Raw genomic sequence first — 19,687 nt, 5'->3', positions numbered from 1 at the left:
ACTGTTATTTTGTCTCTTTACAGTCATATTTAAAGACAGTAGGTCGACCTAATGGCATTTTAGCGTCACATTTTAGCATGACATTCCAGCCAGTAAACAAAGTCAAAACTACAGCTATTAGCCTTTAGCTGTAAATGCGTGCGAATAGCGGTAATTAATTATATGCTTAAATGCCAATATCACAATTCTATTTACAACTCATTTACATATCTGTGCAGGTCCAGTAACATGTATAGTCATGTTACAGTGGCCAGTGTAAGAAAACAGGCTGTTTATGTGTGGGAGCTTACAGCGGCTATGCACTAGCCAATGAGAAAGAACCATAAGTAGCTCCAAAACCGACACATTTGCGACACTTACCGCACACACAGGCACCTCTCAGTCTTCACAAATACGTGTCCTTTCAATCCTGACTCAAAACGATTGTCCATAAAAATAATATAATCCACTTTGATAAAAACAGGCAGAAGTTTTGGGGGGTTTTTTTTTGCTGGCCTGTCTGATCAAAGCTATAAATACAAGTAAACTTCACCACAGTTTTCACTTGTATTTATAGTTTTGATCAGACACAAGAGTGTTTCAGTGCTGTCTCAGAGGATGCTGAGAGCGCACAGGTATAAACAAGCGCACGTGAGTCACGTGACTCTGGGGGTGCGTTCAGGGGCAGTACGCGTTACTAACAGACAAATTACTCACACATAAATATTGATGCAGTGCCATATATTAGCACATTTACCACTCTGTAAATTGGATTAAATTGACGGAATATAGAGTCTAAGCTTTATAAAGAGGTATAACATGCCCATGGACTCCTGGCCTTAATGGAGAGAAATTTAGGCCGAGGCCCATATATTGGCCAACCAATATATCGATCGGGCCCTAGTTTTAAGAACTGAGTAAACAGATCATATCTAAACTGAGTTACTGAACTGTAGTCATACATGACTTTTTGATGCCAAATTGGGATCGTTGTCATAACAATTACCATTTCCAGGCAAAATACACTGTGTTTGAATAGTCAGTCCTCAAAATGTCACCTATAAACAGGAAGTTTTAAAGGTTTTGTACCTGATTTTTTCATGTATTTGAGCAAAATATTGTCTTGTTCCAATACAGATATATTGTATACAGAGTTTTTGGGGTCATATATGTCCGCAAGGAATATATAAAGAATTTTATTGTCTGATAATCGGGAAGTGTGCATTAGCCTGCTAGTTGCCGTTAGCAATAACTTTCTGAGAGTTGTGAAAAGTGTTTATAAACTCAATAATAAGGATGCTCCAAAGGCATAAGGTAAGTGAGGAATCATTCTGGACCACTACAAAAAGTTTTAAATTAACAAAAAAATTTACTTTTGCATGTTTTAAGTCAAATTCCGGTACAGTGCCTTTAAAAGTCTCACTGATCATAGCTCCCTGCTGAGTTACTGACTGAACTGTATTGGGACCATAGTCTTCACATCATACTTATCACACTTATAATATCAGTGTGATTACTGTTATCACACATTGGGCATTGTTGTGCGTACCTGGTGCCCAATCTGCGCGTTCGGAGCCCCATGAATACGGAACGGATGAGTTTCCCAAAGGACGCGGCGTTGACAGGGTCCAGCTTCTGCTCCTGACAGTGACGGAGGTAATGGTTGTACAGGGAGCAGCGAGGCAGGCTCACCCCCTCCGCCGTCTCATAGTTGTCCAAAAGCCACTGCAGCTAAAATACACAAATATACACAAATATACAGGCCCAGTGACCTCCAAGAAGCATTTTGTAAAATCAAACTATAACACAACTTTAAAACACTTACTAATTGGCATTCATATTCTATTTTAGATTGAAGTATCAAGATTAGCTAGTACTGGTGGGGATGGTAACTATCTGTTTAATGGTATCCAAACTGTGCACTGGGCATCATGCATTTTGAATGAATGATCAGTCCTTACAGCGTCTCTCTCTGACAAATACAATGATCTTTCTTCTGGGTTTGCACTAAAATGCTTTATAATGAAAAGCAGAAATTGGCGCACAGTGGTCTGATGCTGTCACAAAGTGCTCCTTTTCCATTACATTTTATGGGCCAAAAATACATTAAGAGTTAAAATAAAAGTGGGGTATCTTAGCTTTGAGTGCACACTTGAAAAATTATGAATATAGTTAAAACTGATTCTAATATAATAACAAAAGTATAAACCCTATGTCAGCAATGCAAAAACTACATAAGTGTCCAAGTGTCTAATTCACCAGACAATGAAGATACCTTTTAAGAATTGAATTTGAATAGTTTTATTATTTTAACTATAAGGGACCCAAGAACTCATGTCATGTTAAGCCAAATGTCAATGCAATAATATGACATCAAGATTTGAAAGAAAATCTTGAAAATCAATTTGAATTTAAGCCAGTTCCATGCATTCTCAAAGTAAACAAATATAGAAAAACATAATTTGCAAATGCAAGTCCTGATCAATGAGGGAAATGGACAGCAGTGGGGAATAAAGGAAGCCATCAGTAGGTAGTGTGTTCTACTTTGGACAATGTAAGTAAACACACTGCCAAAGCACCAGATTACATGGGAACTTACATGGCTGTTGAGCAGGCTGCTTTTGTGACTTGCAATTCCTTCAGACTTTTGGAGGTTTTCAATCGCCATTTCAAGCTATAGTAAGGATGAGCATGCAAAAAGAGAGAACAGAGGAGAGACAGAGAGACAGGGGTAAGCAAAAGATAAACGACAGAAATCAAATCACAAAAAGATACAGGAAACAGGACTGTTAGCAAGCAGCCAGATCTCTGCATTTCCATTCAAATCAGTCAGTGTTGTAGCCAAATGCATTATTGGCTGACAATAGCATGCAAATCAAGGGGTTCATAGGGTTAAGCTCTTGGTGAAGGCGGTCAGACACACTAATGTATGCAAATTGGAACCCCAAATAAGGGCAGGGGTAATGTCAAACTAAGGGCAACAGGTCAACAGTGCCTGAGACAGGGTTTGTGTACAAAACAAGATACTGAGTCAGTGAATAGAATGGGTGCATTGTATTGGAGAAAAGGTGGAACATGTACTGAACATTTTTACTCAAGGAAAAGTTGCTGCCAAAATTGGACTGCTAAAGTGAAAATTAAACATGAAAAGTATTACTCATAGTACTGGTTATTTTTAACACAATTTTAGAAGCATTTAGATCACTATTTAATCCTTGATTAAACTGTGTAAAATTTAATTGAATTTAATTGTATTTGTGCTATGGCCAGTCAGAGCAGGTTATGCAGTGTCATAATGTGTAGGTAGAAAAAAGCAGAAACGGTGGTGAGATTGCGGTGGATTTGGCCAATTGGGATTTAGTCACTGATTTTAAATGTAACTAATTACAAAACAAGTTAATCAATTAATTGCAACTAATCAATTATTGCAATAATTGTCAACTATTCCAGTAATTGGATAATCATTAACTGGGTCACAGGCTCCAAAACATGTCATGAGCTGAGGGAAGAGGTTTCAGAAAGATCAGGAATCACATACAAACAACACAGGAACTATGTATATTTAGTGTTTTTCATGATTGAATTGTTTGTTGCAGCCTTACAAAAATATAATTACCCTCAAATCTACTCTTACAGTATTTAAAAGTATTTATAATTTATTACTTTCCGTTCGTGAGACTATTCAATACACAATTTGGAAAAACAATCTACAGATAATGAAGAAACCAGGTTCTTTGGCGTGAATTACAAAAAAACGTCAAAAACTGAATCCAAACTGAAGACATGGGAGCAGAGGGGAGAGAGGCAGGCCTTGGTCCCAGCCTTCAGCAGACTCCTGAAGCTGTGGCCAAATGGTAATGAGCTCCGGGGGTTTCTTTGTTTCACTGGGAGCTCAAGTGCCTGTGAAAACCTCCCAAACAAGACACATCTGAATTATTTAAGCTGTGTCCTGGTTCTACGGCCGCTAGCCCCACTCCTACATCACTACTGTGGTGTAAACTGGTCTAAGGCACTTTTTTTTGGAAGGTTTTAAGTTATATAAGGCTGAGTTTTCTAATTTTGTGATAATTTTTGTTCTGAGTCCATCCAAAAGGTTTCAGGCTGAATGATTTGCACTGTTGCCATAGTTACTAACAATTAAAACTTCACTATGTAACTTTGGACAGGGAGAGTCTGCCTTGTGCTTGTCTCCATAAATATGTTATGGCTTTTCCTGGAATGGTTCACACAATGGCATTAAAGTTAACTCTCTCTATGGAGACAAGCAGCTGTGGTATAATAGGCAAGTTACAAGTCAGATCTATGGAGACATGACCCTTCACACAGTAAGAATGCATGAAAGTAAAAACTGAAGATAGAAATTTTAATGCGAAATACATGTAGAATTCAAAGCAATAACATCTCCTTGGAGACAAGCCGGAAAAGTTACATAGTGCACCAAAATATTATATCTTTTGAATGGTCAGAGGTCCTCAAAATGGCGACTACTGTATAAACAGGAAGCTGAAATCCATGCATAAATTAAAGATTTGGTTAGATTTGAACAAATATGGTCAAATCTGTCAGGATATTGCCTATTGATTGCACCTGAATTTCCACTAATGGGCACATTTTAATTTACTTAAATTTTTCTTGACTTAGAACAAGTCATAGGTTTCATGTATAACTTTCAGGTTGTAAATCCCTCTTTTTAAGCTCCGGTTTGACTAATGAAGGCAGCAGCAGCATGTGGTAATGTTGATGAGATTAGCCCCGCTGTGGGTGGTTCAGCAAAGCAACTTTTCACCTTTTGGACACAGCTAAATTGGTCACTACACAGATTAAAGGAGCAATTAAGTTTGACTTACGCTGACTGCTTTTGGAGGTGATACCCACTCACACAATGAATTAAAGTTATAAATCAGATAAGCTTTATGATATGGCTACATAAATCATATTAGATCCATTTCACACTGGGGGAATTGAAGTAGCCGTTAATAAAATCTATATATTTTAATTTCTAGTCAAATATTTCCAGATTATCACATTATTATAGCTGAAAACCACGAATGGGTAATGTCAGGTGGAGCGCAAGAGTCAGTTTTCTCTATTGATTACATTAAACTTTTATAAAAAATGTCAAAAAGAAAAACTGACCAATGTTGAACCTGATTATTTCTATGTGTGAAGAGGCAATTGAAGCTAAATTAAAGGGACAGTCCGGAATTTTGGACATCGGACCTCATTTCCTAGTTAGCCAAAGTGTTGGAGATGTGTGGAGACACTTTTTAAAATATTCCATTCACTTCTTGTATTTGCAGAGGTCGCTGGTGCTAGGCTAGTGCATGTCAATGGCCATAGTTAGCCTGCCACTAAAAACAGTCTTCCCCACTCCACAAAGCACTCAAGGCAAATTTTTTTATAACGCCAGACTGTCGAGTGTAAATGTCTCTGATAAAAGAATAATTTTAGAAGTAAAACCTGCATTTGAAGGATTTATGTTTGAGCAGCAGCAGTGAGTTGCACTTCCTGATAGAAAGCTTGGCAGCGGCGGACTGATATCACCTCGCACCTATCTTACTGGCAAAGTAAAATTCCGCTGCTGCTGAGAAAATAGCCCCTCAACATGTGACGATTCATGCGATACAAGATTAGTTTCATTTCAAACATTATTCTATCAACACAGACATTTATCTCAACAGTCTGGTGTAATAATAGTGCTTTGTGGAGTGGGTAAGACTGTTTTTAGTGGCAGGCTAACTATGGCCATTGACATGCACTAGCCTAGCACCAGCAACCTCTGCAAATACAAGGAATGGATGGAATATTTAAAAAGTGTCTCCACGTGTCTCCAACACTCTGGCTCACTAGGAAATTAAGTCCAAAATGTCCAAAATACCGGAATGTCCCTTTAAAACTAAATTTACCTTATTAGCCACAGTGATTTTACAAAACCCCATCTCCAATAAAAATGATGTAGGCCCAGAGATTGTGAAAGAAGCTCAAACCCAACAATATAAAAAGATATGTGCCCACTGTTCTAGTACTGAGTACAGAAGTCACTACTAACTTGAATATTTATGGTTTTCAGCTTCCTTTTATGTGCAATATTTTGAGGAGCTTTTTAGTTTTCGTTTTAAACCATTAATCGCTATGGCAATGGCCTTAATTTTTCATCATTTTGAACTCCATGGATAGCTTTTAATTTAATGCTATTAGAAACATGTCTAACTAATAGGGCTGTCAAAAGTGCCAAAAATCTGATACTTGCTAAAACTAGTATTGAAACTAGATACTCATTTGATACAAAAAAAATTAACATTTACAGGACAAAAATGAACATTTCCTGAATAGTTTAGAATGATCTTGAGCTGTATCAGAACGCCCATGGACCACTATGGAACCTACCTGGACCACAGAGGAAGACCACATAGTAATATAAAAGAAAGTACTATGTTTAATGTTGAAAATTAGATTCTATTGTCTATATACATTAGTGTTTTTGTTTTGTTTATTATTATTATTATTATCATTATCATTGTGGTGTTGGAATCAGTATTGAGTAACTAAACAGCATTTTTCTGTTGCTTTTTGTCTCTCTTTTCTCACCATGGCCGAGGAGGAGCGAGAGGAGTGGGACAGGTGGTTGCGGCCGCCCTCCATGCCCCCGTGGATCAGGTAGGTGCTGCCGCTGGAGATGATGTGGCTGCTGCCCACATCCATGGCGATGCCCACCATGCCGTGAGAGGGCACCCCACCCGCGCCCGAGGACGACACCACCGTGGTCACGTGGGCTCCACCCGCCTGAGTGTCAAAGTACGGGCCGGTACTCTGGCCATACAGCTGTGAGTCAGGGTTGTAGGAGTAGGCTGTGCGGCTGGACGTAATAAAGTACATAGATTAATGAATTGTGAAAAAAACAAATAATCTTTTTGAACGTGATCAAACTAAAACCATTTGACAGGTTAGACTTGGTACTCATTTGAGATAAACTGATGTAATAAGACTGGTCGTATTTGGTCCAGAAAGTCTCAGAATGTTTAAACTGTTATTTACACAAAGTCTGTCATTTCCTCAGAGTCAAATCACAGCTACATAACACCTTTGGATCAGTTTTGTCTTATTTTATTTTTGTTTAAAGGAAATAAAAGCTGTTTTCAATCTCTGCATTGATATTAGTGGATATTGGGTATCGACAGAAGCTACAGTATCAAAATTGGGATTGGTGCATCCCTATTTAAGATTATACTAATGATCTTACCTTTTTTTTTTTTTTTTTTTTTAATTTGGTTTATAATTTTACTTCCTCATTGGAAACAGGCAACAGATACAACATGATAACTCTATAACTGTTACCTAGCAACCAAATAGGTCCAAATAGCACACATAATAGCACAAATAGTTATGATTGGACTAATAAAAATAAATAATAACATCTTTATATTGTTAAAACAGTCTGAAAAATGCCTTCCTTGCGTGCAAACTGTACCTGCATTGTAGATGGAATGCAATAAACTCAACACAACTTCCTGTATTTAGCATATTTCTTATGAAGATAAATACCACCATTACCACACACCAAACCAAGTAATAATTAGAAGAACCTGTTAAATGCACTCAAATAATAATAATAAAATACAGACGGTGGCCTTACATTGTCCCATTGGTGTAAACAGACTCTCCACCTTCTCCCACATACTGAGATGGGTACACATGCTGCACTTGTTGAACCTACAGAAACACACACAACATGAGAAACAAAAAGTACCACTGTGCTCTTTATTACTGTTTTTATAGCACTGAAATGGACAGCACTATTTGGTTCCTCATAGGTAGATATTTTTAGATATAGTTGAAAGTGGAAAAAGGAATTTATAAGATTTTAGAAGAAGACAAAAAGTGCATTCACTTATTATCATTGTTTCATGATGATAATAAGTTTAGACCATGGCAGCCTTTAGATTTAAATACTGATTTATAAAGTAATTGATACTTTGCAGTGTCATAATGCTGGGGTTGTTTTACATGCATCTCTATCAGTGACACAATGCACACATTAGCAAACACTGTCAGTTTAAACAGCACATTTCAGGAGTCTATGATCAATATGAGCATTCATGGTTTTTAGTGTCTGATTTTCAACAAAAAGGTGAAAGCGACTCACTGAAAAACTGTTGGCTAATGCTAGCTCGTGTGTGACTAATTTTATATGTGAGAGACTTGTTTAACAGCACACATCGGCTCACCTGTTTCAGTTCCAGCTATATCTGTTTTTTGGGTTAGATTGTGTTCAAATGAAGCTCAAATTAGAGTCTAATAAATCCTCAGACAAAGCAGTGCCTAAAGTTAGTTTCACACTCCCAGGGAATGTTGATGACATCAGCTGCAAAGTATCCGTAGACAAAATATGACATTTCATAGTTGAACTTGTTTGATTTATGATCATTAACATGTATTTCAGCAGGCACAGTTGGCGCAGAATATTCGACAATGACTGAACAACAGAGACATATGTGGGATTTGGTTCAAGCATGTCAGACATTCACATGACTTGATGAGTTTAAAATAGACAGAAACAGAAAACACAAAGTAATTAGACTTGCATCATATTAATACTTGGTTGTTGTTGATGTGTGGAGGCAGCAGCCAGGCTCAGCCAGAGAAAGGATCTGGTGTTACAGTCACAGAGGGAGCAGCAGAGGTATACATGTATACATGTATACTGTATTCTGAGGAGATTGGCTTCATGCAGAGCTCATGCTGGAAGGTTGAACTGATGTTTTGTAACTTCAAGTCAGTGAAATGAGCCTCTAAAGCATCTCATAGTTCAGTCTGACTAAAATGTCCCTGTGTTGGTCTTTGAATGTTCTGTCTGTACTGCTGGGTTTCAGATGCACAACACAAAATTCTGTACACCACTAATATTTTATACAGATGGGGGCAGCTAAAAGTATTATTTTTTTGTTGTAATATAGTAAGTTTGTGGCTTTAGTCACTTATAGAAATGATCCAGTTTTTCCAACATTTTGTAAATTTACCTTTGGAATATTTCAAAGCAAAGTGCAAGGAAATAATGAAATAAACAGGAAAAGCTGGCTAATTGCCCCCCATCTGGGAGTATGACAGCATCACATTCTCAAATCTGAAAACCACCTATTTAAAGTCCCTGTGTGGTGGTCTTTGACAGTTCTGCCTGTACATTGTCCCTGTGTGGTGGTCTTTGACAGTTCTGCCTGTACATTGTCCCTGTGTGGAGGTCTTTGACAGCACTGCCTGAGTACAGCTCTGTACCTGCTGTGGAGCTCTGCTGTGCTGCTGTGCTCCTCCCTTCTGAGCTGAGCCTGTGGCTTGAACCAGCACCCTCTGTTTGGATATAAGACATAGGTCCATTACATAGGTCTGCACATAGAACCACACACACTGTTTGGATAGAAGTCCATTACATAGGTCTGAACATACAACCACACACATCATGGTAAAACACTGTGTCAACACAACTGGGACATCTGCATACATCCTTTTCAACACCTGTTTGAGCAAGGGAAGTCAAAGCTGCCTGCCTTAAAGGACACCGATTTTTTCAAAATTGACTTTTTTGAGCTTTCAACCATGTTATAACATTGTGCAGTGAAGGTGTATTTAGTTTTATTCCCGCTGTTTTCAGTAATCCTCTGTGAAAAGTCCTTTCCCTCTGTGCCTCCACTTCAAACCAAATATGTGGTTTGAAATACCCCAGAATTGTTATGTCACAGGTAGAAGATTTTAGATCCATAAGACAAGCTCATTTCTGCTTTTTATTTCTGCTTTCAAATCTCGTTTATTACGGCTGCGTGCATGAATATGTTTGGGCATGTTCCTCATTAGCTATAAAAGCAATAATGTTTCCCCATAGTAGTTCCCCCTGCTGCCAGTAGATGGGCCCTACACCAGATCCCTGTATGGGGGAGGATATGTGCCCGTAACATGTTATTTCATTTTAGGTGAGGTCAAAATAATAATAATAATAATAATAATAATAATACATACATTTTAAATAGCACTTTTCACAGTAACCCAATGATGCTTCATAATAGTTTAACACAACAAAAGGACAGAGTACACACTATCAGATGGCTGAGTCCTCTATAATCTCATTATAATTGAAAGTGCTTTCCATCAGAGCAGTGGTGCTGGTTCTTCTGAGAGCTCGTACCTGCTGTGAGGCCGGCACAGGCTGAACGACCGGAGCCTGAGCCGAGGATGACGTCCGCAGGGTCGCCACGCTGCTCGCCGAATCTGACCCCCCTTCAGAGCTCTGCATCCTGCTGTGAGGAGGGAAAGAGAGGGAGTGGAGAGGGAGAAGAGAGAGGAGAAGAGAGGGAGTAGAGGAGGGGGAGAGGGAAAAGGACGGGAGGAAGAGATGGAGAGGAGATAAAACATGTCAGTGTTAGAATACAATGACTTTGATTTGATTTGACTGCTTTTACTGCTTTAGTCTGGCAAGATCAAATTGAGTATTTATTCTTTTTTAATATGGTTCTATGCTTTCTGTACAGCACTAAAGCACAAATCATTGTTCATAAACTATTAGTTCATTATGAATTAAGTCTTCATTCATGCTTTATTAAGGCTAATTAAGTGTGTAGTTATTATTAAGTGATGCTCAAGCATTTTTTTTTTTTCTTTGCTGTATAAGTAACTTTAATTAGGGATTTTATGGTCTATGGCAAATGGCTAGTCGCTGTAACCACTGAGTTTCAACAATTAGAATATTTTAGGGCTTTTGTTCATTGCTCAAACAAACCAAACTTAAGCCTTAATTGTGTGTTTGCATTTTGTAAACAGAAATCCATTTGAAACATGCAGTATGTAACTTTTCTTGTCAAGGGTCTGTCATCTCAACCACAATTTTTGCTTAATTTGGTGGAATAAGACCTGATGTTAATATAAATCATAGTTTTACAACAATAAAGAAACAATTTGCCAAGTTCAAAAGTTGAAAAAATATGTTGAAAATTACAGAAAGTGGAGGATTCTTAAATACATCACACTATGTAGAATTCTATTCAAACACATTTTTTTTCTGATACTTTAAACATGAATTCAACAAAATAATGATGTTTTCCTATATTTGTATTTGTTAGATAATAATCTTGGTATACATTAAAGGAGTTTTACTAGGTAGCAGTTATAGAATTGTTGTCACGATTTCTAACCAGAAAGTACATTTTTAAATAAAAAAAAAAAGCCAAATGAGAAAATGAATGAGTTTGAATGTTTTTGCAAAAATCTTAAAAGGTGCATTGTGTAACTTTTCTGGTGGAGTGCCTGTCAAATTTCTACAATTTCTTTATCTAGAATATTTCAGAGTATGGTGTTAAACCTTGGTGTTGCGTCTTCACTTTTTATTCCGCTTTTAGACAAGCGTTTTCAGGAGGAAATCTTCGTGCACATGGTGACGCAAAAGTGTGTGGAATTCAATTGGAATTCTAGGTGGTGACGCTAAATGTTGATGTATGTGACGTAAACGCGTATGTGACTTGAGCAGATCTGACCAGAGTTTTGCATCTTACAACAGAGAGTATTCAACTTTTCCACTCGGGAGGGTGGTTTCAGATTTTTGCGTTTTAAGCCCCAAAACTGCAACAAGAAAGGCACTTTTGATAAAATATTTTGTTGTTTTTACCCACAAAATTTCTTGTGTAAACAGGCCCTTAACCAGACCGAGTTACAGCTCAGATCCGTGGAGAGGTGACCCCTGTCAGAATACTTGTTTTTCTAGGTGTTTTTGAGCTATAAAACCACCAGTAATTGAATAAATGTAAGTTAGAGCAGTTTAATGTCATACTGAGGAAAATTCCAGGCAGAGCAAAGACATATGCGTTAAAAAAAGCAGGTGGCGGACCTACAACCAAAAAGTTACACAGTGCACCTTTGTGAGGAGTCTGACCTGTCATAGGGACTTTAAACTTGTATATCTCGATGGAGACAAGCAGAAAACATCCCCAGAAAGTTATTGTGTGTGCGCCTATAGGAGTGATAGTACAGCCTTGTGCTTGTGCTATTTGTGAGACCAGTGATCACAGATTTGGTAAATAGTACTCTCCAGGAACAGTCTTGACTGCAAAAGAACCTGGAATGACCTTTTGAATGCAATCCCTAGATCTAAATATATTGTGGAAAAAAGAACTGAAAATCTGAACTGACAAATTAGTTTAGCGTTTCCATAGCAACTCAGCCGTAGCACGAAAACATTTGGCTAACCTCATGCGTTACTCATATTTTCCATTTTTCCAAAACATCAAAGTTACGATAATATAAAAAAAAAACCTGAATCATGATTGCGCTGACAGGACTAGGAACGCCAGTGGAAAAGTTGGACTAGAGTTTTGGGAGTTGAGTTACCAAAAGCAGGGCTCCTCTCTCTCTCTCTCTCCCTCTCCACTGGGTGACAATGTGCACAGCATAGCAAAGGGGGCTAAAAATGGAGACGCACAAAGGGTCTCTTTTCAAAGGCACAGAGCAAAGGAGGGAGGCCTGGAGAATGGATGTGGAAGGGGGTCGAGTATAGCAGTACCATTTGGGGAAAATATCTAATTGTGAAGTTTCTGTCAAGGATTTGGATCAGATTGTAGTTCTGATAGTTTTTAACTCATCTAAACTACAGGGGGAGCAGAATTAGGATATTTAGTTGTATGTGGAGGAAATAATGATATTAACTGTGATTAACTGACCAACAGCTGTGATTAGATTGTAGTTTGGATAGTAGTTTTCATAGTTTTGATCTTATGTAACATTAAGGGAGAATATTTTGTCGTTTGTGGAGGAAATAATGGTTTTACCTGTGGTTTTTCTAACAAGGATTGTGATTAGATTGTAGTTTTGACAATAGGATTCTGTTCAAAGTTCATATTTAAAACATATCCAATAGAAAAATCACATTTCAGAACATGTTTGTCTCATTTAAACTACAGGATTAGAATAAGAGGATGTTTTGTGGAGGAAATAATGGTATTAACTGTGATTAACTGAACAACAGCTGCGATTAGATTGTAGTTTGGATAGTAGTTTTCATAGTTTTGATCTCATCTAAACTGCATAATAAGCATTATAAGGGAGGATATTTTGTTGTTTTTGGAGGAAACAAAGGTTTTAACTGTGATTTTTCTAACAAGGATCATGATTAGGTTGTATTTTGATAAAAGGATTCAGTTCAAAGTTTACATTTTAAAAACACATCCAATACAAAATCATATTTCATGGTACTAACAAGGATTGGGATTAGATTGTAGTTTTCATAGTAGTTTTGATAATAGGATTCTGTACAAATTTCTGTTCACATTTTAAAAACATATCCAACACAAAAATCTTATTTCGGAATGTGTGTACTCAACTAAACTACAGGGTTAGCAGATTAAGGGAGGATATTTTGAAGTTAGTGAAGAAAATAATGGTACTATAAGTGTAATTTGTCTAACAAGGGCTGCGATTAGATTGTAGTTTTGATAGTTTTGACAAAAGGATTGTGTTCAAAGTTCATATTTAAAACGCATCCAATAGAAAAATCACATTTCAGAACATGTTTGTGTCATTTAAACTACAGGGTTAGCAGAATAAAAGGATGTTTTGTTTTTTGTGGAGGAAATAATGGCACTATAAGTAGGGCTGGGTGTCATTAAGAAGTTGCCGATACTACACATATCTTGATACATAGGCCACGATACGATACATATCTCAATACAGTGCACTTTCAGTTCAGTACAATACATTTCAAATCGATTCGACACATTTCAATAAAAAATAATGGCTATATCATGGCTGTGATACTAAAGTTCATATGAAACACATTTTAAAACATTTTAATCCTCAAAACAGTGAATATGTCAAATTTGTTGCCTAAAAAATGAGTTTCTTTCCTCTAAATAAGCAACAAAATTCTATCACTGTAACAAAATAATTTAACAAAATAGATCATAAAATACTGTTGAAGATATATCGATACAGCAGCTCCCGATATTGATACTGTATCATCACATTAAATTATACAATATATCGATATTTTGATATTTTTGCACACCCCTAACTATAAGTGTAATTTTTCTAAGAAGCATGATTTGGGATTCATGTTTTAATATGGGATTCTGTTCAGAAGAACTGACAAAAAGACTGACATTTTAACTGACAAATTAATACAAGAAGCACATGTTTGTACAGATTTAAACTGCAGTGTTAACAGTTTTTGATGCCGAATAAGAGATATTTTTTCTGTGGAAATTATAATAGTACTTCAAAAATTGCAGCTTTTGCAATTTGCTAATTTCAAAATTCTAACATTTGACTGTGACTAATCTAAAAATCTGTAAATATAAGTTTGTAAAGAAGAAGATACAACATTGAGCAACCTGGATGGACATTAACGGGGCTCTGACTCTGACTATGAGCACATCCCCAGCCGCTCTCAGAGGACTCCAATAATCCAGCTGATATGAGGAAATTCCTTAATGCTTTGTAAACGTTTGTTGGTTGCCATGGCGAGCGGCTCCATGGTGACCACCCCCCCCACCCTCCTCTTCCTCCTCCCCCTGCCTTCCTCCCGCCCCCTCCCTGCTCTCTCTATTCTCCTGATTGTAAAGCTCTAGCAGGAACTTTGGAGTGTAAAGAGGAGGATTAGAATAGGGGACATGGGCTGGAGCTGGCACCATTGGGGGTAGGCTCGGTTTAAGAGGAGTGGTTCCTTTCAAAATAAAATACTAGTGAATTTTACATTATTATGACAACATTTTTACATTATGATTATATGAGTGTACAGCCCCTACAAGCCTGAGCAAGCAACAGATGTGAGAATGTTTGATCTACCTCACGAAAAGCACTTGGTAACACTTAATAACGAACTACACCCAAACAGACTTAATTTGTAATGACGAAATAATGACCAAGAATGATTCATCATGCTGAGGGTGTTCTAAACATTCCACCGTAATGTTATGTGTAAAAGTTACAAAGGTGATACAATGCACACACACTAGTTAAGTACACACTGTCATAAAACTTTTAAGATAGAAAACTCAAGAAAAAAACAAACAAAATGGATTTAAGAAACACATTTTCAGGAGCCTGTGATAAATACGAGCGTTCATGGTCCTGTTTAGGAGTTTGACGTTCAACAAATAGATGAGAATGGCTAATGTTAACTGGCTGGTGACTGTAAAATTATTTGAGAGAGACTTGTTTAAGAGGTGAGCTGCTATTATAATTCCAACTAAGTCAGTTCTTTCTGGTCACATTGAGTTAAAACAAAGCTCAAACAGAGCAGTGCCTACAGTCAGCATCTAATTCTTATTTGATCACTATGAATTAGGGATTTGCAAAAATATTGAAATATCAATATATTGTATAATTTAATGTGATGATACAGTATCAATATCGTGGGCTCCTGTATTGATAGATCACCAAGAGTATTTTTTGGTATATTTTACTAAATTATTTTGTTACAGCACTACAGTTTTGTTGCTTGTTTAGAGGAAGCAAACTGGTTTAAGAAACACACTTGATATTTTCACAGTTTTGATAATTAAAATGGGCGGGGGCGTTTCATATTCACTTTGTTGTTTAACAAAGACTTTCAGGATCACAACTATGATTTACCCTTTTTTTTTTTATTGAACTGCATATATCATATTGAATCGTATCGAATCAAAAGCTCACTGTATCGAGATACGTATCGTATCGTGGCCTATGTATCGAGGTATGTATCATATCGGCAACACCTGCTTCATGGAGATAGACTAGTATTACTGCCTTGCCTGGAATATTCCACGGCACGATATTTGCCACGTTTACATCACAGCTTTAATTTCGTATAAAATGTATTTAATTTTGAATAAAAATTAATTCCACTTTAAAAAGACCATGTAAACACTTAATTGCTAATGAAAATAGTTACTCAGAATTAAACTTAATTCCGAAGTAAGTGGGCGGTTTACTCCGATTTTAAACATGAATTCATTTATCCCTCCATCATGTAAGCGTTTATTCTTCTTTAAAATAATTCCAGTCGTTCAGCGCATGGTGGTTGGGTCGCCCTTCTGACACGATCCGGACGATCTGGCTCAACCAGTCCTGGCTTCGGACTTTCATGCACTGCTCTTTGGATTTGCGAGTGGGATGCGGGAGTGGGCTGATGTAGAGCAGCTATTGACTCAGTTTGTCTTCTTCCTCCCTTCTCCAACACTCCTCCCAGCTGACAGATGTAAAGCGTGATGAGACAATTCTCCAGCTGTGTCCGTGGAGCAACAACAAACCGAGATGCAGCCGGTAGCTGCTAGTGTGTGTTTTCTTCCGGTCGACGTAAATACGTTCATGTCCCTGTCCAATCAGAACCCTTCTCCACCCCCAAATGTTAAGCGCAATTAAATAAAGGGGATCTAGTGCGTTTTCCATGTAAACCTCAATTCAGAATTATTATTTGCATGTAAAACCGGAGAAAAATATTTTAATTCAGAACTATTTAATTCAGAACAATTGATTCGGAATTAAAAAACATGCAAACGTGGCCATTAACTTCAAACCTTTGTTTAATTGTTTGTTTAGTGCTCACTAATACCTGCATTCTTACTCGGAGCAGGGCTGTCTCTCCACAGATGTAACCTGTAATTTCTGGTGCTCTTTCCATGCAGATAGACGAGTTTAATGCCATACGGTAGCAGGCTTCAGCTTCCTCCATAAGAAAACTTAAACAGCGCATCTTTTAAAGGCTAATTAAAGTAAAGACTAGTCATTATTATGAAATACAAGCAGTATTTCTGTGTTTTCTGACATTACAAGTTTGACTCGAGTTCCCACAATCGCAACCACGGAAATTGTTTCAAGGAAAGATTTAACTGCAAAAACAAATGAGTCAGTTCTAAATAAAAAACAAAGCAGCTTCCAACAATCATTTCCTAAACCAAAACAGGATTATAATATGTTGATTTTGTGGAAGGGTTCTGAGTAAAACGACCAAAACAGTTTCTGAAATCTGACCGCAGACACAATTTGCGAACCGCTCTTTAGCGAAGTCAAAGGAAGATGGAATTAAATGGTCTCACTGCAAATCCTACACTAGAATGGCACAGAGGAAATCGGACACTTGTTGTAGTTATTTCTACTGGACTAACAAGACAGTTAAGAGTTCAGCGTGGTAATTTAAACCAGCGTTTCTCAAAAGACTCGCCGGCCATTGAAAGTGCACATTTTTACATAGAAGCTACAAGAGAATGGTCAATAAAAAGATCTATAAAATGTTTAAAGGTCAAAAAATGGTTTCTTGTGAGTTTTGAGCCATGCTGTTGCCATGTTGAATGTTGTTCCCTCCTCAAAAACATACCTAGAGTTCTGTTTTGTTTCATTCACACATGTTTGAGGAATTTTATTCTTAGCCTTAGGGATGCACCAATACCAATACAGGTATACTGGTATTGGGTATCGGCACGGTACTTCCTTAATTTACTCGTACTCCTTGAACATTTGTCGATACCACGCACCAATACCACTATTACACCACACATTATGCAGTATCCCGGCTTCAGTATCCCAAGAAGCAACAAGCGCATCATGCTCCACTACTGCGCCTACTACTACTGAGTCCTATGAGAATTATTTCCACCTTTCAGTCTTTTCATCACAACGGTAGCCAACATAACTAAAGTGACTGTACATGAGTGAAATGACTATTAAATAAAGAACTGCGCTGCACACATACGACCTGCACACATACAACCTGCACAGTATGAGCTCGGAAAAGTTTAACAAGAATCATCTCCAACGCGATATACACACAGGACAGACTCACCATCAGCAGCACATCCTCCGTCACAGAAAGAACACATATATTACAGTGAGTCGTGCCCTTTAGTCCGATAGAAGCTGAACCGCATTAGCGCACAAGACTCAAGCTGTTTTTTTTCAGCGCTTACACTTTATATGCAAATGAGCCATGTGGTTTTAAGTTTCGCTTCTGTAAAACATAAACAAGTGTGCACAAAGCTGCATTAAACAAATTATAATATCATGGTTGGTTGTATTTTTCCTGGTTTATTAATATATAATATTTGCATTTGCGCATTTGTAAGATTATGTCAAGAAACCAGGATACTACATTTGATCATGTTTTCTCAGCGCACATGTAAACAGCATATGCCGAATAATGCCATAACCGGAATATGGCTGGGTTTGCGTTAAACATGCGAATGAAACAAAACACAACTCCAGGTCTGTTTGTGATGAGGAAACATAACAGATCAGAAAATAGTGCAATATGGGCTGTTTAAATTATGAAAAAAAAAATCTGAATGACCTCTTAAAATGTGTTTTGATTTCCAAATAAAACATGACACCAAACATTCTAGCGAAATGTGTTGTCATATCACAACAAATTTCCAGTTAGTATAAACCAGTTCATGAGTTTCAACTTCCTGTTATATGCAACATCTCGAGGACTCACTCAAAAGATCAAATATTTAGTTTTATATTTTTCATCGCTATGGCAACAGTACTAGTAGTGAGTCACCATTCTCAAATCACTGGATAGATATTTTGAAACATCATTAGAGTTTTTAATTAATTACACATATTGCCAAGAGTGAGGTTTTTACATGGTTCTGTTATTGTTTATTTTTATATGCACACTATCATAGATTTTGGACTGTTTAAATCCAGGCTTAAAACTTTATTCAGACTGGCTTCACAGTTTGCGCAATTTCTTTTACGCCTTTGTTTAATCTTTTGCATGATTTTATATTGTGTTGATTTTATTGGGAAGCACTTTGGTCACCTTGTTTGTTGTAAAGGGCTCTAAAAATACAGACTTATTGGTTGATCTTATACTGTTGTGCTTAGAAAAACTAGACTTAACCTGTATGACATAAGACGTATGAATCAGATTTCTACACAAGTGCAGTCGCCTCAGTCAGGGTTTGGAGACTGGGTGCTATATTTAGCTGGGAAATTCTAGTAAAAACAACAGGTTAGGGTGTGCCACAGCGCCCGAGGCTGTGTCTGCATGAAAAGACTACTTCAAAATTCCTTGTCAATCTTAAAGGTGCAACATGTCACTTCGCTGGGGAACAGTTCGTCTCCCTGGAAATGTTATTGCTTTCCTAAGAACATTTCACAGAATGGCATTAAACTTAAAGGGTTCATATCATGCTATTTTCTGATCTGTTGTGATAATGTTTTCTCATCATAATCATAATCCTGGAGTTGTGTTTTGTTTCATTCACACATGTTTAACACACAAACCCTGCAGATTTAAGTTTTGGTGTTCTTCCCTCAAACTGAAAACACTCTGTTCCACCTTGTGATGTCATGTGGTGATACAGGGAGTGCTCCACTGTGTTTTAAACCCTGTACAAATTCACTAGAATAATTTGGATGATTTTAGCCCTCAAATTGCTCATCTCTACTGAACTAAAGGTAAAAGGAGCTGTTAACTTGATGACATCACAAATTGGAACAGAGCATTTTGAGTTTTGGGGATGTAGATAGACTCCAGGTATGTTTCTGATGACATAACAACTAGGGGTGTGCAAAAATACTGATATAACGTATGGTTTAATGTGATGATATAGTATCAATAAAGTGGGATGCTGTATCGATATATCACGAAGAGTAATTTTCGGTATATTTTACAAACTTATTTTGTGTAAGAGTAACAATAGTGTTGACATTTTCACTGTTTTGATGAGTAAAATGGGTGTTTTTCATATTAACT

The 19,687-nt window shown here is 37.3% G+C and overlaps 1 protein-coding gene across 5 annotated transcripts in view; it reads right to left on the bottom strand.

Moving 5' to 3' along the window:
• rfx2 (regulatory factor X, 2 (influences HLA class II expression)) overlaps positions 1-19,687 on the bottom strand; it is a 58,325-nt gene that overhangs the window by 21,588 nt on the left and 17,050 nt on the right. For 3 of the 5 annotated variants that reach the window (XM_055164562.1, XM_055164558.1, XM_055164559.1), the window contains exons 3-8: positions 10,151-10,262; positions 9,250-9,321; positions 7,613-7,689; positions 6,568-6,835; positions 2,579-2,653; positions 1,529-1,710 (exon numbers count right to left, since the gene is read on the bottom strand). In XM_055164562.1, coding sequence (XP_055020537.1) covers positions 1,529-1,710; positions 2,579-2,653; positions 6,568-6,835; positions 7,613-7,689; positions 9,250-9,321; positions 10,151-10,258 — 782 coding nt within the window. In that variant the 5' untranslated portion in view covers positions 10,259-10,262. The remainder of the gene's footprint in view (positions 1-1,528; positions 1,711-2,578; positions 2,654-6,567; positions 6,836-7,612; positions 7,690-9,249; positions 9,322-10,150; positions 10,263-19,687) is intronic. The other 2 variants (XM_055164561.1, XM_055164560.1) reach the window with 2 other exon arrangements.

The sequence above is a fragment of the Boleophthalmus pectinirostris genome, unplaced genomic scaffold (genome assembly GCF_026225935.1).
Source record: "Boleophthalmus pectinirostris isolate CB_2022bp ecotype Guang Dong unplaced genomic scaffold, ASM2622593v1 HiC_scaffold_7, whole genome shotgun sequence".
Lineage (NCBI taxonomy): Eukaryota > Metazoa > Chordata > Actinopteri > Gobiiformes > Gobiidae > Boleophthalmus > Boleophthalmus pectinirostris.
The sequence above is the reverse complement of the archived record's forward strand: the minus strand, read 5'-3'. Positions and strand labels throughout refer to the sequence as shown.